The sequence below is a fragment of the Engraulis encrasicolus genome, chromosome 8 (genome assembly GCF_034702125.1).
Source record: "Engraulis encrasicolus isolate BLACKSEA-1 chromosome 8, IST_EnEncr_1.0, whole genome shotgun sequence".
Lineage (NCBI taxonomy): Eukaryota > Metazoa > Chordata > Actinopteri > Clupeiformes > Engraulidae > Engraulis > Engraulis encrasicolus.
This window is the reverse complement of record NC_085864.1, coordinates 28,601,482-28,614,066: the sequence shown is the minus strand read 5'-3', so window position 1 is coordinate 28,614,066 and position 12,585 is coordinate 28,601,482. Positions and strand designations below refer to the sequence as shown.

Genomic DNA, 12,585 nt, shown 5'->3' with positions numbered 1-12,585 from the left:
AATATGGCCGCCAAATATGGCCGCAATTGCCTATGAGAAATATCTGTCTTTTTTACTTTTAAACTGTTTATACACATGTCATACATCAATTCTGACCAATCTTTGGAGAGGAATTCAATCCTGACAATTACATGAGGATGATGTGTGATTTTGACCTTAAAAGGTCATTGCCAAGGTCAAATTTGCTATTCTGAAGAACGTTAATAGACTTCCATTGTAAAGACAAATGATCAATTATGGCATGAGGAGTTATTTGCTGATATTACTATGATTATTTGTATCAGTATAGTCCTTAAAAGGTCAAGGTCAATGTCAAGGTCAAGGTCAAGGTCTTTTTCCTATTCTGAAGAACTCAGCCATGTGCTTGCCCATTAGGTCATTATTAAGAATAAGGAACTGCCACTATAAATGTAAATCTAACATTTCTAACATTTAATATTTCTTAACACTTTAGGGACCATCATAGCATAAACAATTAATGAATAAATGTGATGATAAAGACCTAGGCTTAAATTAAGCCCAAAACACAATACATTTACTAAGGTGGAACATTGTAACATTCTAGTGATTAAGTTATTTTAACTCGAAAAATCATGTTATCATTATGATCATCATATCTTGTGATAATGGTTTCAGGCATTTTAATGGCAGGAGTATGCCACGTGTGTGCTCCTGCCACCCATGTTGCTTAGGCTCATGCCTTATTTTGGGGTCCTTGGTTCTTGTAAGTATGTTGCAGAGTCTATGAACTAGAAATGCCCCTCTCTGAATGTCCCCTCTTATAGCACTACTGATGGGAGGAAGATCATTGATTCCAGCACCACTGATGTACATTTCTACTCTGTGATCATCAAATATTACAGCTGTTGTGGTTGATCTGGCCTCAGCCCAGACACGCACTTGCTCGGTCTTGCTCGGTCAATATTTTGGCCTCTCCAAAGTTAGCCAAGTACTGGACTGGATCAGAAACCATGGCTGCATGTTTAGTCCCAACTTCATGCAACCCTACTACCCTACTACTCATGCAATCATCTTCTTACAGGATATGTTCTTTGATCACAGTCAGTGACGCTCCAAGATGAGAGACTAATAATGGAGGGGAAGCATTCTCCTCATCTAACCAGTGCCATACTGCTGGTAAATCTCCTGCATACCAAGTTCTTGGAAATATGGACTGTAGTGAAGAAGCAATGCAAATGTGTCTGTATCATTTGAGTCTATAACAACTTTTCTGCTCTGCTTCACACGAACAGCACACTCAACATGCACCAGCAACCTGGCCTAAGCCTCATCAACGCAGTTCAAGAGCTCTGGAATCTCTTCACCATCAGCTGACTTTGCTGGTAGCACCTCATCATCAACAACAACAGGGCTGACAATGACAGTAGTATTGCCTCTGGTTTGATAATAAATCATGTCTGGAACTAACAATTGGAGATTTCACTTGTTCTCCACAGAGGCCCAGAACTTATCAAGTTGGTGAGGAATGGGTGTTTGTCCGTTCATGCCAATGATGTCAACGGCTGTTGTTGAGTTGGTACGCCCCATGTGTTCACCTTCCTTCAATGACATCTCAATGTAGGAGTCACAAGATGGATGAGCTCTGGATGTCAGCAGAGGGTTATTGCTGAGTTGATGATGGCATTGATGACAGCGCCTAAATTCTGATCTTTGACATGAAGTCTACCCGAACATGAGGGCAATAAGTAGACTCAGAGCTTCATTGGGTGAGATTAAGGTGAGGCTCAATTTCACTGACAAGCTTTGACTTGTTAACAACCAACGGAAGGTCACCATCTAACAGGGGTGATGCTGAAAGGACATCATGAGATCTGCTGAATACTCATGCCCCGTTCCTCAGCAATGTCCATTCTCCTATGTGCCTCAGCTATGTCTTTAGATGAGACCAACTTCTGCTCCTTTACGATGATTGCTGGTGTCTTCTATGGTTGATCTTTGTACTGCAGAAGATTCCTTTTTTAAACAGTTCCACTTATCTTATGTTCGTGAGAACTAACCTATCCTGCCTGTATAAGCTGAAGACAAGCTTGCAAGCAAGCTTTGGAGACGGTTGCGCAGGCGAGGTGCGACAACCTGGTTGCTCAGCAGATAGTGCAGTGGAGCGGGCGCATTAACGGTCACGGAGTATGGATTCTGCGGATCCACTACAAAGTCTAGCAACAATCACACATTTCAGTTGAATGTAAGGCACGGAGTGGTGCTCAATGCATGTTGGAGGTGGCATTCTGTCTGCTTCAAAGTGGTGTTGTTGGTGAGAAAGTTGAGGACATCAGTGATCATTCTAATCTGATGGAAAGAGCTCAAACTTTGCTGCAACATTAACATTGCGTGTGGCTCCTACTACATAGTGTCCTCCATGACCCTTGCATACTCTCTGAAAGCTGCTCAACCTTTATGTCACCTCCCACAGCACAGTACTAGCCATGGCGATCCTGCACAACCCACTGACCTACAGAAAAGCAACGGTACAGCTCAGAATGTGTTAACACTAGAACCTTGATTTATTCAAGATACCATGATCCATAACATAGGTAATGCAGTTACGTACTGCAAAGATTGGCATAGGACGTTATGGTAGCAACATATTGATTTATTTTCCTTCTCTTTCAGAGACAACAGCATTTTTAATGATGGCCGCCAAATCCAGCCAAACTTCAAAGAATTGGCAGAGCTCTGACTTGTCTTGATTCAAGCTCTCCACTTGCTCAATCAAGGCCTCAAACTCAAATTCTGGGCAACTGAAGCCAGTGAAGTGTGCAATGCCTGTACCTGTGCAAGCACTGGATAGTCTGCTTTGTACTTGTGAGGCCGGAATACCTCCCACTGGAGAGACATGCATCAATGCATCATCCAGGCCAGAACCTTGAGGCAATTTTCCCTGATATCTGAGAATAACACGCATCCAATGGAAAGGGCCAATACTAATAATTCGAGCATTCCACAACATAGCTAGCAAGAAGACTGGTCCGATCTGATTGTCTGGTAGCTTGAACTTGAACCAATCCTGTGAAAAGTTACGAGAAGGTTCTTGATGTGAAGGCTTTTTTTTTCATATGCAATGGTGTTCGCCTTATTCCGCTTTGAATGTTATGCACAAGCATTTGAAAGAGGCAGTGAAGTTGTATACTCTGACACACTTCTCCTCTTCTAGTGGGGGCTCCTCTCTGTGTTGACTGTTGCTGTGCATGTGATGTGCTGTCCTCTGACTGTGTGGAAATGTTAGATTTACATTTATAGTGGCTGTTCCTTATTCTGAATAATGACCTAATAGGCAAGCACATGGCCGAGTTCTTCAGAATAGGGAAAAGACCTGGAACATGACCTTGACCTTGACATTGACCTTGACCTTTTAAGAACTACACTGACACTATACTGACACAAAATAATCATAGCGATATCAGCAAATAACTCCTCATACCATAATTGAGAATTTGTTTCTCATTTTTACAATGAAAGTCTATTGACATTCTTCAGAATAGCAAATTTGACCTTGGCAACGACCTTTTTAGGTCACAATCACACATTCTCCTCATGTAATTGTCAGAAATGATTTCCTCTTCAAAAATTGGTCAGAATTGATGTATGGCATGTGTATAAACTGTTTAAAAGTAAAAAACACACGTTTTTGTCATAGGCGATGGCGGCCATATTTGGCGGCCATATTGTGAAAAATCTGGCACTATGGTGGACAAGCACCTCCGTGATTTTTAATGTCTAGGAACCAAATAACTCAAATCCAGTGAGAAACGCCCTCAACTCAAAATTGCGAACGGGTCTACAGGGCTGGTCCAGGACTATATACAGAACAGAACAGAATACATTTAGTCATTATACAGCCTAGGGCTTACATGCGCGCTTCGCGCACGCAGCAGGCTAGTGGTAAAAAGTAGCTATGGCTACTACCTCAGCAGTAGTCTAGGCCTACCTGTTTGTTGTTTCAGAGTAGGCCTGTGGATGGTTGCCTGGGGCACTTACCCCTTTCCTATTCTGATTGTTTTCATTTCTACGCACTGAGGCAAGTTTGCCAGTGTCCTTGTTTTTGTCTACACCAGCCTTTTTAGCATAGACATATGGACCAATGGACTTTAACATTAAGTATTTGGGTGCTACAGTGACTAATTTATGTAGGCCTCTGTATTCAGCTGAAATAACATTGTTCAAGGCTAGCACAGATCACATATCACATAAATCCATGTATAGGCTAGCGGCATCATGCTTTGGGGCTGTTTTTCTTCATCTGGACTTGGGCCTTTGAGGGAGGACGGGATTATGAACAAATTAACGTTATGTTATTATAATTACAATTAGGCTACCTTAAGGCTCTCACAAATGCTTGGTATGGGTATATAATACATTTTATGAATCAACAGGGTGCCTTGAGTATGAAAATTGCTGGGTTTGGATTTTGCTACAAGAAAAAAAGAATGCATACAGTTTAGACAAAATTTGTGACAAAATGTGCATCGTTCTGATTTCCAGACATGCTGTGACCTCTTTGTATGGTAGGCCTATGACAGACAGAGACAGATTCAGTATGGGGCTTACATGAAAGCCAGGAAGATCCCCTTTCCAGTGATACCAAGCATGGTAGAGTAAGGTGACCTGGGGCCCCTAGGCTACAGGTTGCTGTGGGATCCCCTGGAAGGCAAATTACGCAACTAATTTACATAGTCATAATTACGAGTTGGGAATTGAATATAATATGTCTACCAACAGTACTCAACAAGAGAGATTCATTTTTCAGCATTGCATCTTGTCACAATTTTGCCTTTTAGTCACTTTTGGCTAATCGGGGGCCCCTGGCAGGTGGGGGCTGCAGACATATCTAGCCTGTGCGGTAATCCGGCCCTGACGGTAGAGTATTGACACTACCCCCCACCATGAGCCTAAACCAGACATAGTATCCAATCTCAAAAACGTAATTTATTATAGAGGGTTAGTAACTTGAAGAGCCGAAAATAAAGTGATTTCGCCACCACCCCAAAACACAGAAAAACATTGATATCCAGATAATACCGATGGTCAAAGTTTGGGGCTCTGGCTGGCTCATGGACTTTAATGGAATTTACTCTTGGTGTTGAGCAAACAGGTGGCAAGCTTCATTCTTTCAATGATGTGCATCAAGGGAGAGAAGTGGTTTCACCAATATCTTCAGTAGGTTGGAATTATTTGCTGAAGTGAATCAACAGCAGTGGCAGGGGATGACCCACAGCAGTAAATGATTGTGTCATCGACATGAAAATGCATATTAGCATCAGGCACGTTTCGTCCCACGTCATTTATGTACATAATGAATGAAAGGGGGCCTAAAACCGAACCTTGTGGCACCCCCTTGTGGACACTGACAAATTCTGAGAACAAGTCATCATGTTTAATACACTGGGTCCTACCACTTAAATAATTTATGAACCAAGACCAAATTGAGTGAATTGAGACCAAAACTGGAAAGTGTTTTCCTGAGAACTGTGTGGTCCGAAGTGTCAAATGCCTTTGACAGGTCAATTTGAAACAAACAACAATTTGAAAAAAAAGAAAAATCTATTCCAGATTACCAGTCCAGCCCTGCTAGCAATGCACTCAGAGAGTGCAGACTTCTGCCAAGTAAGCCGTTTGATAGAATATTTGACTGTGTTACACCCTATTTTTTTGTCAAGTCTTTCTGCCTTGTTTTTGTGGAGTTCGAAACTGGAATGTCAAAATCCACCCTATCCCGCAATGGTGAAGAATCTTATAAAAAATTCCTATATCCGGCTCGTGATCCAGATCAGACAAACTAACGCGCCCGAAAACTTAACCTCCTTGACACAGGCAATAATGAACACTTTAACATGAAATAAATGTAATATTCCACTTCACCCAATTAGACTGATTGGACTACATTTACCACTATGTTAATCATTTAGGCTATTTTGAGGTTTTTGGCGATCAAAGGTTTGATGGCAAGATGCTTCCAAAGGCCAACCTGTACCACCGAAACTTAAATGTGGTTATGGAGTTGGGGTATACTTGTAGATCACAGGGTTGCAGGTTCAATTCCCACCACTATCAATCCCTACCTCCATCCATGGCTGAAGTGCCTTTGAGCAAGGCGCCTTTCCGCACATTGCTCCAGGGACTGTACCCAATAATACCCTGTAATATCTGTATGTTGCTTTGAATAAATGTGTCGGCTTTTGTGTAATGGAATGTACTGTGATGATAGTGAACAACAATGACTTTTACCACTAAATCACTAGACTTTCATGAAGTCTTCTGAGCTACTATGCCTGGGCTGCTATACACACTTTAAAAAATATAAAATAAACAGCTGGCAGAAAATAAGAGGGGGAAAAAAGCAAATGGAAGCTGGCTCATTTCACGTAAAATCAGACACTTTGGGACCCGACCGACACAGATTTCAATCATACTGGCTGTGACTGTTTAGTAGTAAGGTGGCACTCCAGAAGAACTGCATTTTTATGAATCTGACACCAATATTAAGGGAGAAACAGACACGCAAAGGTTTACAGGTAGGACACTATGCATTCAGCCTTGATTATATCAGTCAGTGTAAGTCACAAAAAGATGTCTGAGGTGTTGTTTGAAAGCTCTTTTCTGGCTCTACAAATTACACACACAACATGGAATACAACAACCCTCAGAATATGAATGATCATAAATTGAAAAATTAAAAATTGAATATAAAAAAAACTTGTCTAAACATAGCCTGCGATGTCATGAACAACACCTGAAATGCTGGTGGTTGGTTCTTTATTCATTTCAGAGATAATGGGACTCAAACATATGACATCATACAAATCACCTAGTAATGATATGGTAATAACATAGTAATATCACATGACAGCATGTCTATCGGAATATGTGAGGGATGAATGGTCCATGAGGATGCAGGAAGTTCAGTTTCACCTCTCCAGCATACATTCCTCAACACATGCTAGCCACTAGTTGCCATCATATACACCCGTCTCCAAAAGAGTTGTCGCCTATCCATCTGTTTGGAATAACAGCTAAATTAACCTGACTTTCAATTAATCACTTGGCTTCAGAAGTCACTCATATGAAAGCTACAACCCTCCCGAATGAAAATGTATGTACAGAAATAAATTTCATGCAACAAAGAAAGATTGACCCTTTATTGAACACAGACAGGGCAGATTTTCACAAGACAAAAGTTTTGTCGCCTATCGAACATAATGTGAAAATGAGCAGATAAGTCACTTCAAAACACTTCAAATACGCAGATCGGGTGTCATACTTAATCACTGAATCACTCTCACCTCTCCAGAAAATCAACTTTGGCCTTAGGTGTATGTTTAGGGTCATTGTAATGGAAAGCAACACAATGAAAAACAATGAAGACCAATGAGAGATGGTGACATATTCGCTATTCGAAGAGCAATACATGTTTAACTTCATGATTTAATCAATGACAAAGGCCCTCAAACACCTGCAGCATGCATGCAGTTCCTCATAAGAGCTGTAGCCGTACCATGTTTCACTTTAGGCACCATTTCTCTTTTTTTCATATTCTTCATCTCCAACACCATACAGTTTTGATGCTATCAGTTCTAAAATGGTTGATCTTGGGATCTTGACTTCAGAGTATCAGTCCCATTAGCCTTCATTTTGGTCAGAATTAGGCCTGACATACTCTTGGCTGGCTTTTTTGAGACAGGACAGTGGGAGAGACTTCTTTGGTGTTAAAGGTGAAGAATTTGGAAAAAATACATGGTGCCTAAAGTCAAACATGGGAGGGATACACGATTTCTCCCTTAATATTGGTGTCAGATTCACACAAATGCAGTTCTGGGGTGCTACCTTGCAACTAAACAGGCACAGCAAGAATGATTGAAATCTGTGTTGGTCGGGTCCCAAAGTGTTTGATTTCACATGAAATGACCCAGCTGGAATCTGCATGTGACACATCAAATGCCATTAACTCAATATTTTAGTTTGAGACACTTGGACAGGAGACTTTACCTCTCTGGCTGCTCTTAATTTATGACCTAGATTAGACAAATACGCTTCTGCCATCTGCAGCTTCAACAGGTGTTCTGCAGCCATAGACCAAAGTTCTGCATCGATTCGTCGCTACCGTCTTCCCCTGTATCTGAAGTCAGCTGTTCTGTACGACACATTGCCATTGGTCCATTCATCCACTAGGAACGGTTATTTCATCCCTGTCAAACAAATCTTGCTGCCGTTTTTTGTGAACACAAACTGTCAAGTAGAAGAAATGAAAGGAAAGGAATAGAATATACAGTAAAGACCGGTCGGTAACACTTTACTTTACACCGGCGTCATACATACGTATGACATAACGTGTCATAAACGTTGTCATAATGCAGTCATGAATGTGTCACAAACATTATGTCAATGTCATAAACATTGTATGACTTTGTCTTTAAGTGAAATTCGGTTTTGACAAAGACAGGTCAAACAATGTCAACTTTTCATGGTCATAAAACGTTTATGACATTGGCATTATGTTTATGACTTGTTCATGACACTATTATGGCACTGTTATGACATTGTTATGTCATACGTATGACGCCACCGTCAAGTAAAGTGTCACCGACCGGTCAACACAGTAGGCTACAGTGAGATTTAAGGCATCCCGTCTTACTGTATGTAGCGCAAAGTAGAATTAGACTGCCTGTTTTTACGCTGAGTGATGCAAGATAGAAAGAATGGTTAGAGTAGAGTAGAGTAGAATAGAGTAGAGTAGAGTAGAGTAGAGTAAAGTATCATTTATTGATCCCGAGGGAAATTAAGTTTCGGCACTCATCCTCCTCTACCCTAGTGCGGCCTTTGACACGATAGACCATAACATACTGATTGACCGCCTAGAATCTTGGGTAGGACTGTTCGGCCATGTCTTAGACTGGTTCAAAACATGCATCATAGGAAGACAATTTTTTTGTCACCGTTGGAGAACACGTCTCCAACAAGTATGATGTGCCTTTTGGAGTTGCTCAGGGTAGTTGCTTGGGCCCTGTCCTCTTCTCTCTCTATATGTTGCCTCTGGGCTCCATCATCAGAGAGCACAATGTTGATTTTCATAGCTATGCCGATGATACACAATTATACATCTCTGTTGAGCCTAGCCAAACTACTGCCATTCATGCCTTGACTAAATGCATGTCTGCCATCACAGAATGGATGAACAGTAACTTCTTTAAACTACATGAGGAAAAAACTGAAGTGCTACTCATTGGCCCTAAGGACAAATGTGTACGCTTCACTCAAGCCGAGGTGACCTAAGCATGCATATTAAAGATAAAGTGAAAGCGTGAAAGTGAAAGCCCATTGGGAAACTCCAACTCCCATTGTCATTGTGACACAGCACTCCACAGCACACAAGTGAACACTGCACACAACGAAATTGCATTTATGCCTCACCCGTGCAAGGGGGCAGCCCTCAGTGGCGCCGCATGGGGAGCAGTGCGGTGGGACGGTACCATGCTCAGGGTACCTCAGTCATGGAGGAGGATGGGGGAGAACACTGATTGATTACTACCCCCACCAACCTGGCGGGTCGGGAGTCGAACCGGCAACCCCTGGGATGCAAGTCTGACGCCCTAACCGCTCACCCATGACTGCCCGATAAAGATGTGTCAGAGGCGTTGGGCTCACGAAAATATCTTACCTTACCCTACAAGATGTTTGGCAATCGAAAGCCACTGGCAGGGGGCCCCTCCAAGTGGTGAGGCCGGGGGTTCCTGGCCCCTATGCCATCCAACCCCCCCCCCCCCCCTCCGCCCCTGGTGTTTTCTCAGACCTCATTGAGCCCCTTATGCCTCCTTATGCTTCTACAATCTCTATTTATGTCTTCTTCATTTGTCTTCTTGCTATTCTTTCTGGTTTCTGTCTCTCTTTTCTACTTCTCTTTTTAACTCCATCTTTAACATTGATGTTTTTCCCATTTGTTAAGCACTCTGAGCTGCATGCCTTGTATGATTGATAGGCTATATGATGAGTGCTATACAAATACAGTTATTATCAATGCAAAAAAAGGTATAGGCCTACACAATCAGTAAAGGGGAAATAGTTTTACACAGCATTGTATTTTGGGATGTAAGAGGAACATTGTAACACTAGAGGACAGCAGATACATTGTCGTGTGGCAGTGGAATGAACAGGGCGTAGTTTAAAATGCTTCTCCCCACCCACACCACGCGGACCAAGAAGTACGGCATGCGGAATGGGCCAGTCGCCCTCCTTTTCCTCACCATCGAGAGCGTCCAGTCATAGAAGGAATTATGACTGTTCGCCGAGCAAATCGAGTGCCAGTCGGGGCGCATTAAAACCAGGAGTTGCGTTGAGACAGCAGTGAACTGACGGGGTTAGAAAAAGTAGCCTACACGAACGGGTGAAAACCAGAACACAAACGACAGGTTGCTTAGTCGGACGGTGTGTGGAAGCACTTTCTCATCAAGGCGTACAAAGGAGAAAACACAGTGAGGGCATCTTTGGCGATGGAAGCCTATCCGGTAATCATGTGCTGACTTGGACTGTCGGAGAGGCGGGCGGCTTCATACGCTGAAGCAAAGTTCGATGCGCTTTGGCACCGGTTCACCCTTTTACGGGTTTGCGTGCGCTCGCCTTGGAGTTTATCAATGTGTCGGTTCAAACAGAACGGGAAAGGACAATGATTGGAATGTCTCTCCGAGGACCATGGAAGAAAAGTTTGGAGAGAGCTGTGAAAAAGCCGAAAGCAAAAGCCAATCGGACGTCGCACTACCCGCCAGATCAATACCATTTACAGCTACAGATTTGAGGCCACACTCGTCTGATTTGACTCTATCCTTGGGACCCCCCGATACCCTTTCTGATTGTAACACATTCCCATGCCTTCATGTTAAAATGACAAAAACACCCAAAACGCACCATGCGTCTAAATCAGGTGGTCTGGACGAACGAAGCTCCTACCTCCCAAGGCCTAGTTCTACCGAGAACCCAGACCAGGAATGTTCTTTTCATCAAGTCACCAAAGACTTCTCTGTTCAAAGGGGCACTTCAGTCAGCTACCTGGGCACCATTCCTCGTCTTGTCATCACACCGAGTCCTGGTTCTGGACCACAGTCGCGTGACATGGGAGAGTCTCTTGACCAACACGCAGATGAAGAGTCGCCCTGTTCGGATAGTGGATGTGGAGGCTCCCCTGTGCCGTCGATCTCTTTTCGAAAACTCTCCAGCTCTTCTTCTACGTGTCTGTCCTCCGCTTCATCCTTCGAGGAATCCGAGGACGATATGACTGGTAGTGACCTGGAGCCGAACAGCCTCTCCCCGGGTGCATACAACATGTTGGGCAGAACACCAGACGATGTGACAGGGGTGAGTAGTCGACAATAACACAATAATAGCCTAATATAGGCCACATTCTGTTGTCAAATTCTGCAGCTGTTCTGTGAACTATTAATGGACAGGGAAGATGAGTAACTGATCAGCGTTTAAGTCTTGTGGATTGGACTTTGCTGATGCACCACAGTTATCATCTTTGAATATATAAACTCATGAAAACGTATAAAATGGTGCGCGTAAAACTAATACTGTAAAATGCTTCATGGCTGTGGTAGTCAGGACGGAGCCATGCAGTCCTGACGTGGCTCTATGTTTTTGTTTCTACTCCCACCCCCCTTCATCCCTCTCTCCAACACATAGTATGTTGTGGGGGTACATAGGCCTAGCCTGGTGCTGCTGACCCTCCCATAATACTACCATTTAATTTCGTGTTCATGGTCTGGATGTTTCACCACAGTAAAAAAAAACTTTCCTCTTTCTTAATGTTGAAGTTGACACTGTAACATGCTGGGAAGGGTAACCATAGGACATCTGAGTCGCACTGATGTGTCATTCAGTGTCATGAGTGTGTGAGGGTTGACAGGATGCTGGTAATAGTCTTTCCCACCCAACCCTCCCTGGATTTCTGCTGTTGAACAAACGAGGAACAACTCACACTCCTTGGCTAGATGACAAATCATCAATTATGATTTTTTGGTATCAAGAGAGAGATCAGGAGAACTGTCTGGTAAAAAAAACACACTGCCTACTTTCCCTCGGATTAACCACAGACCAGGACCTTCACCTGGGACATAATAGGTGAACACCCCAATTATGAGTATTACACGCTGATAAATTATGCAGACTTGATGTTATATATGTGGTGATAGAGGTGGTTAATTGTGGTATGATATTTCATGATTGTGTCTGTATCGAAGGGGGTTAGAGCTGCCAGACTGGGGCTCTGACCACTTCGTCAAAAGAGCCAAAGTACCCACAACCTTAGGGATGGCCAGTCGAACTCCACTACATGGCCTTCTACTCGGGAAGTGGACCTGTATGCTTTACAGTTTACACACTGTCACACACAGATATACCACCCACCAGCCATGGGCAGCCATGGGTAAGCAGTTAGGGCGTCAGACTTGTAGCCCAAAGTTTGCCGGTTTGACTCCCGACCTGCCAGGTTGGTGGGGGCGGGGGAGTAATTAACCAGTGCTGTCCCCCGTTCTCCTCCATGACTGAGGTACCCTGAGCATGGTGCGTCCCCGCCACACTGCT

At 43.2% G+C, this 12,585-nt stretch overlaps 1 protein-coding gene across 1 annotated transcript in view; it reads left to right on the top strand.

The window, feature by feature from the left end:
* Positions 1–10,049: 10,049 nt before the first annotated feature.
* The window catches only part of itpkcb (inositol-trisphosphate 3-kinase Cb), a 42,792-nt gene continuing 40,256 nt past the window's right edge, over positions 10,050–12,585 (top strand). The window contains exon 1 of the mRNA XM_063205375.1: positions 10,050–11,358. Coding sequence (XP_063061445.1) covers positions 10,579–11,358 — 780 coding nt within the window. The 5' untranslated portion in view covers positions 10,050–10,578. The remainder of the gene's footprint in view (positions 11,359–12,585) is intronic.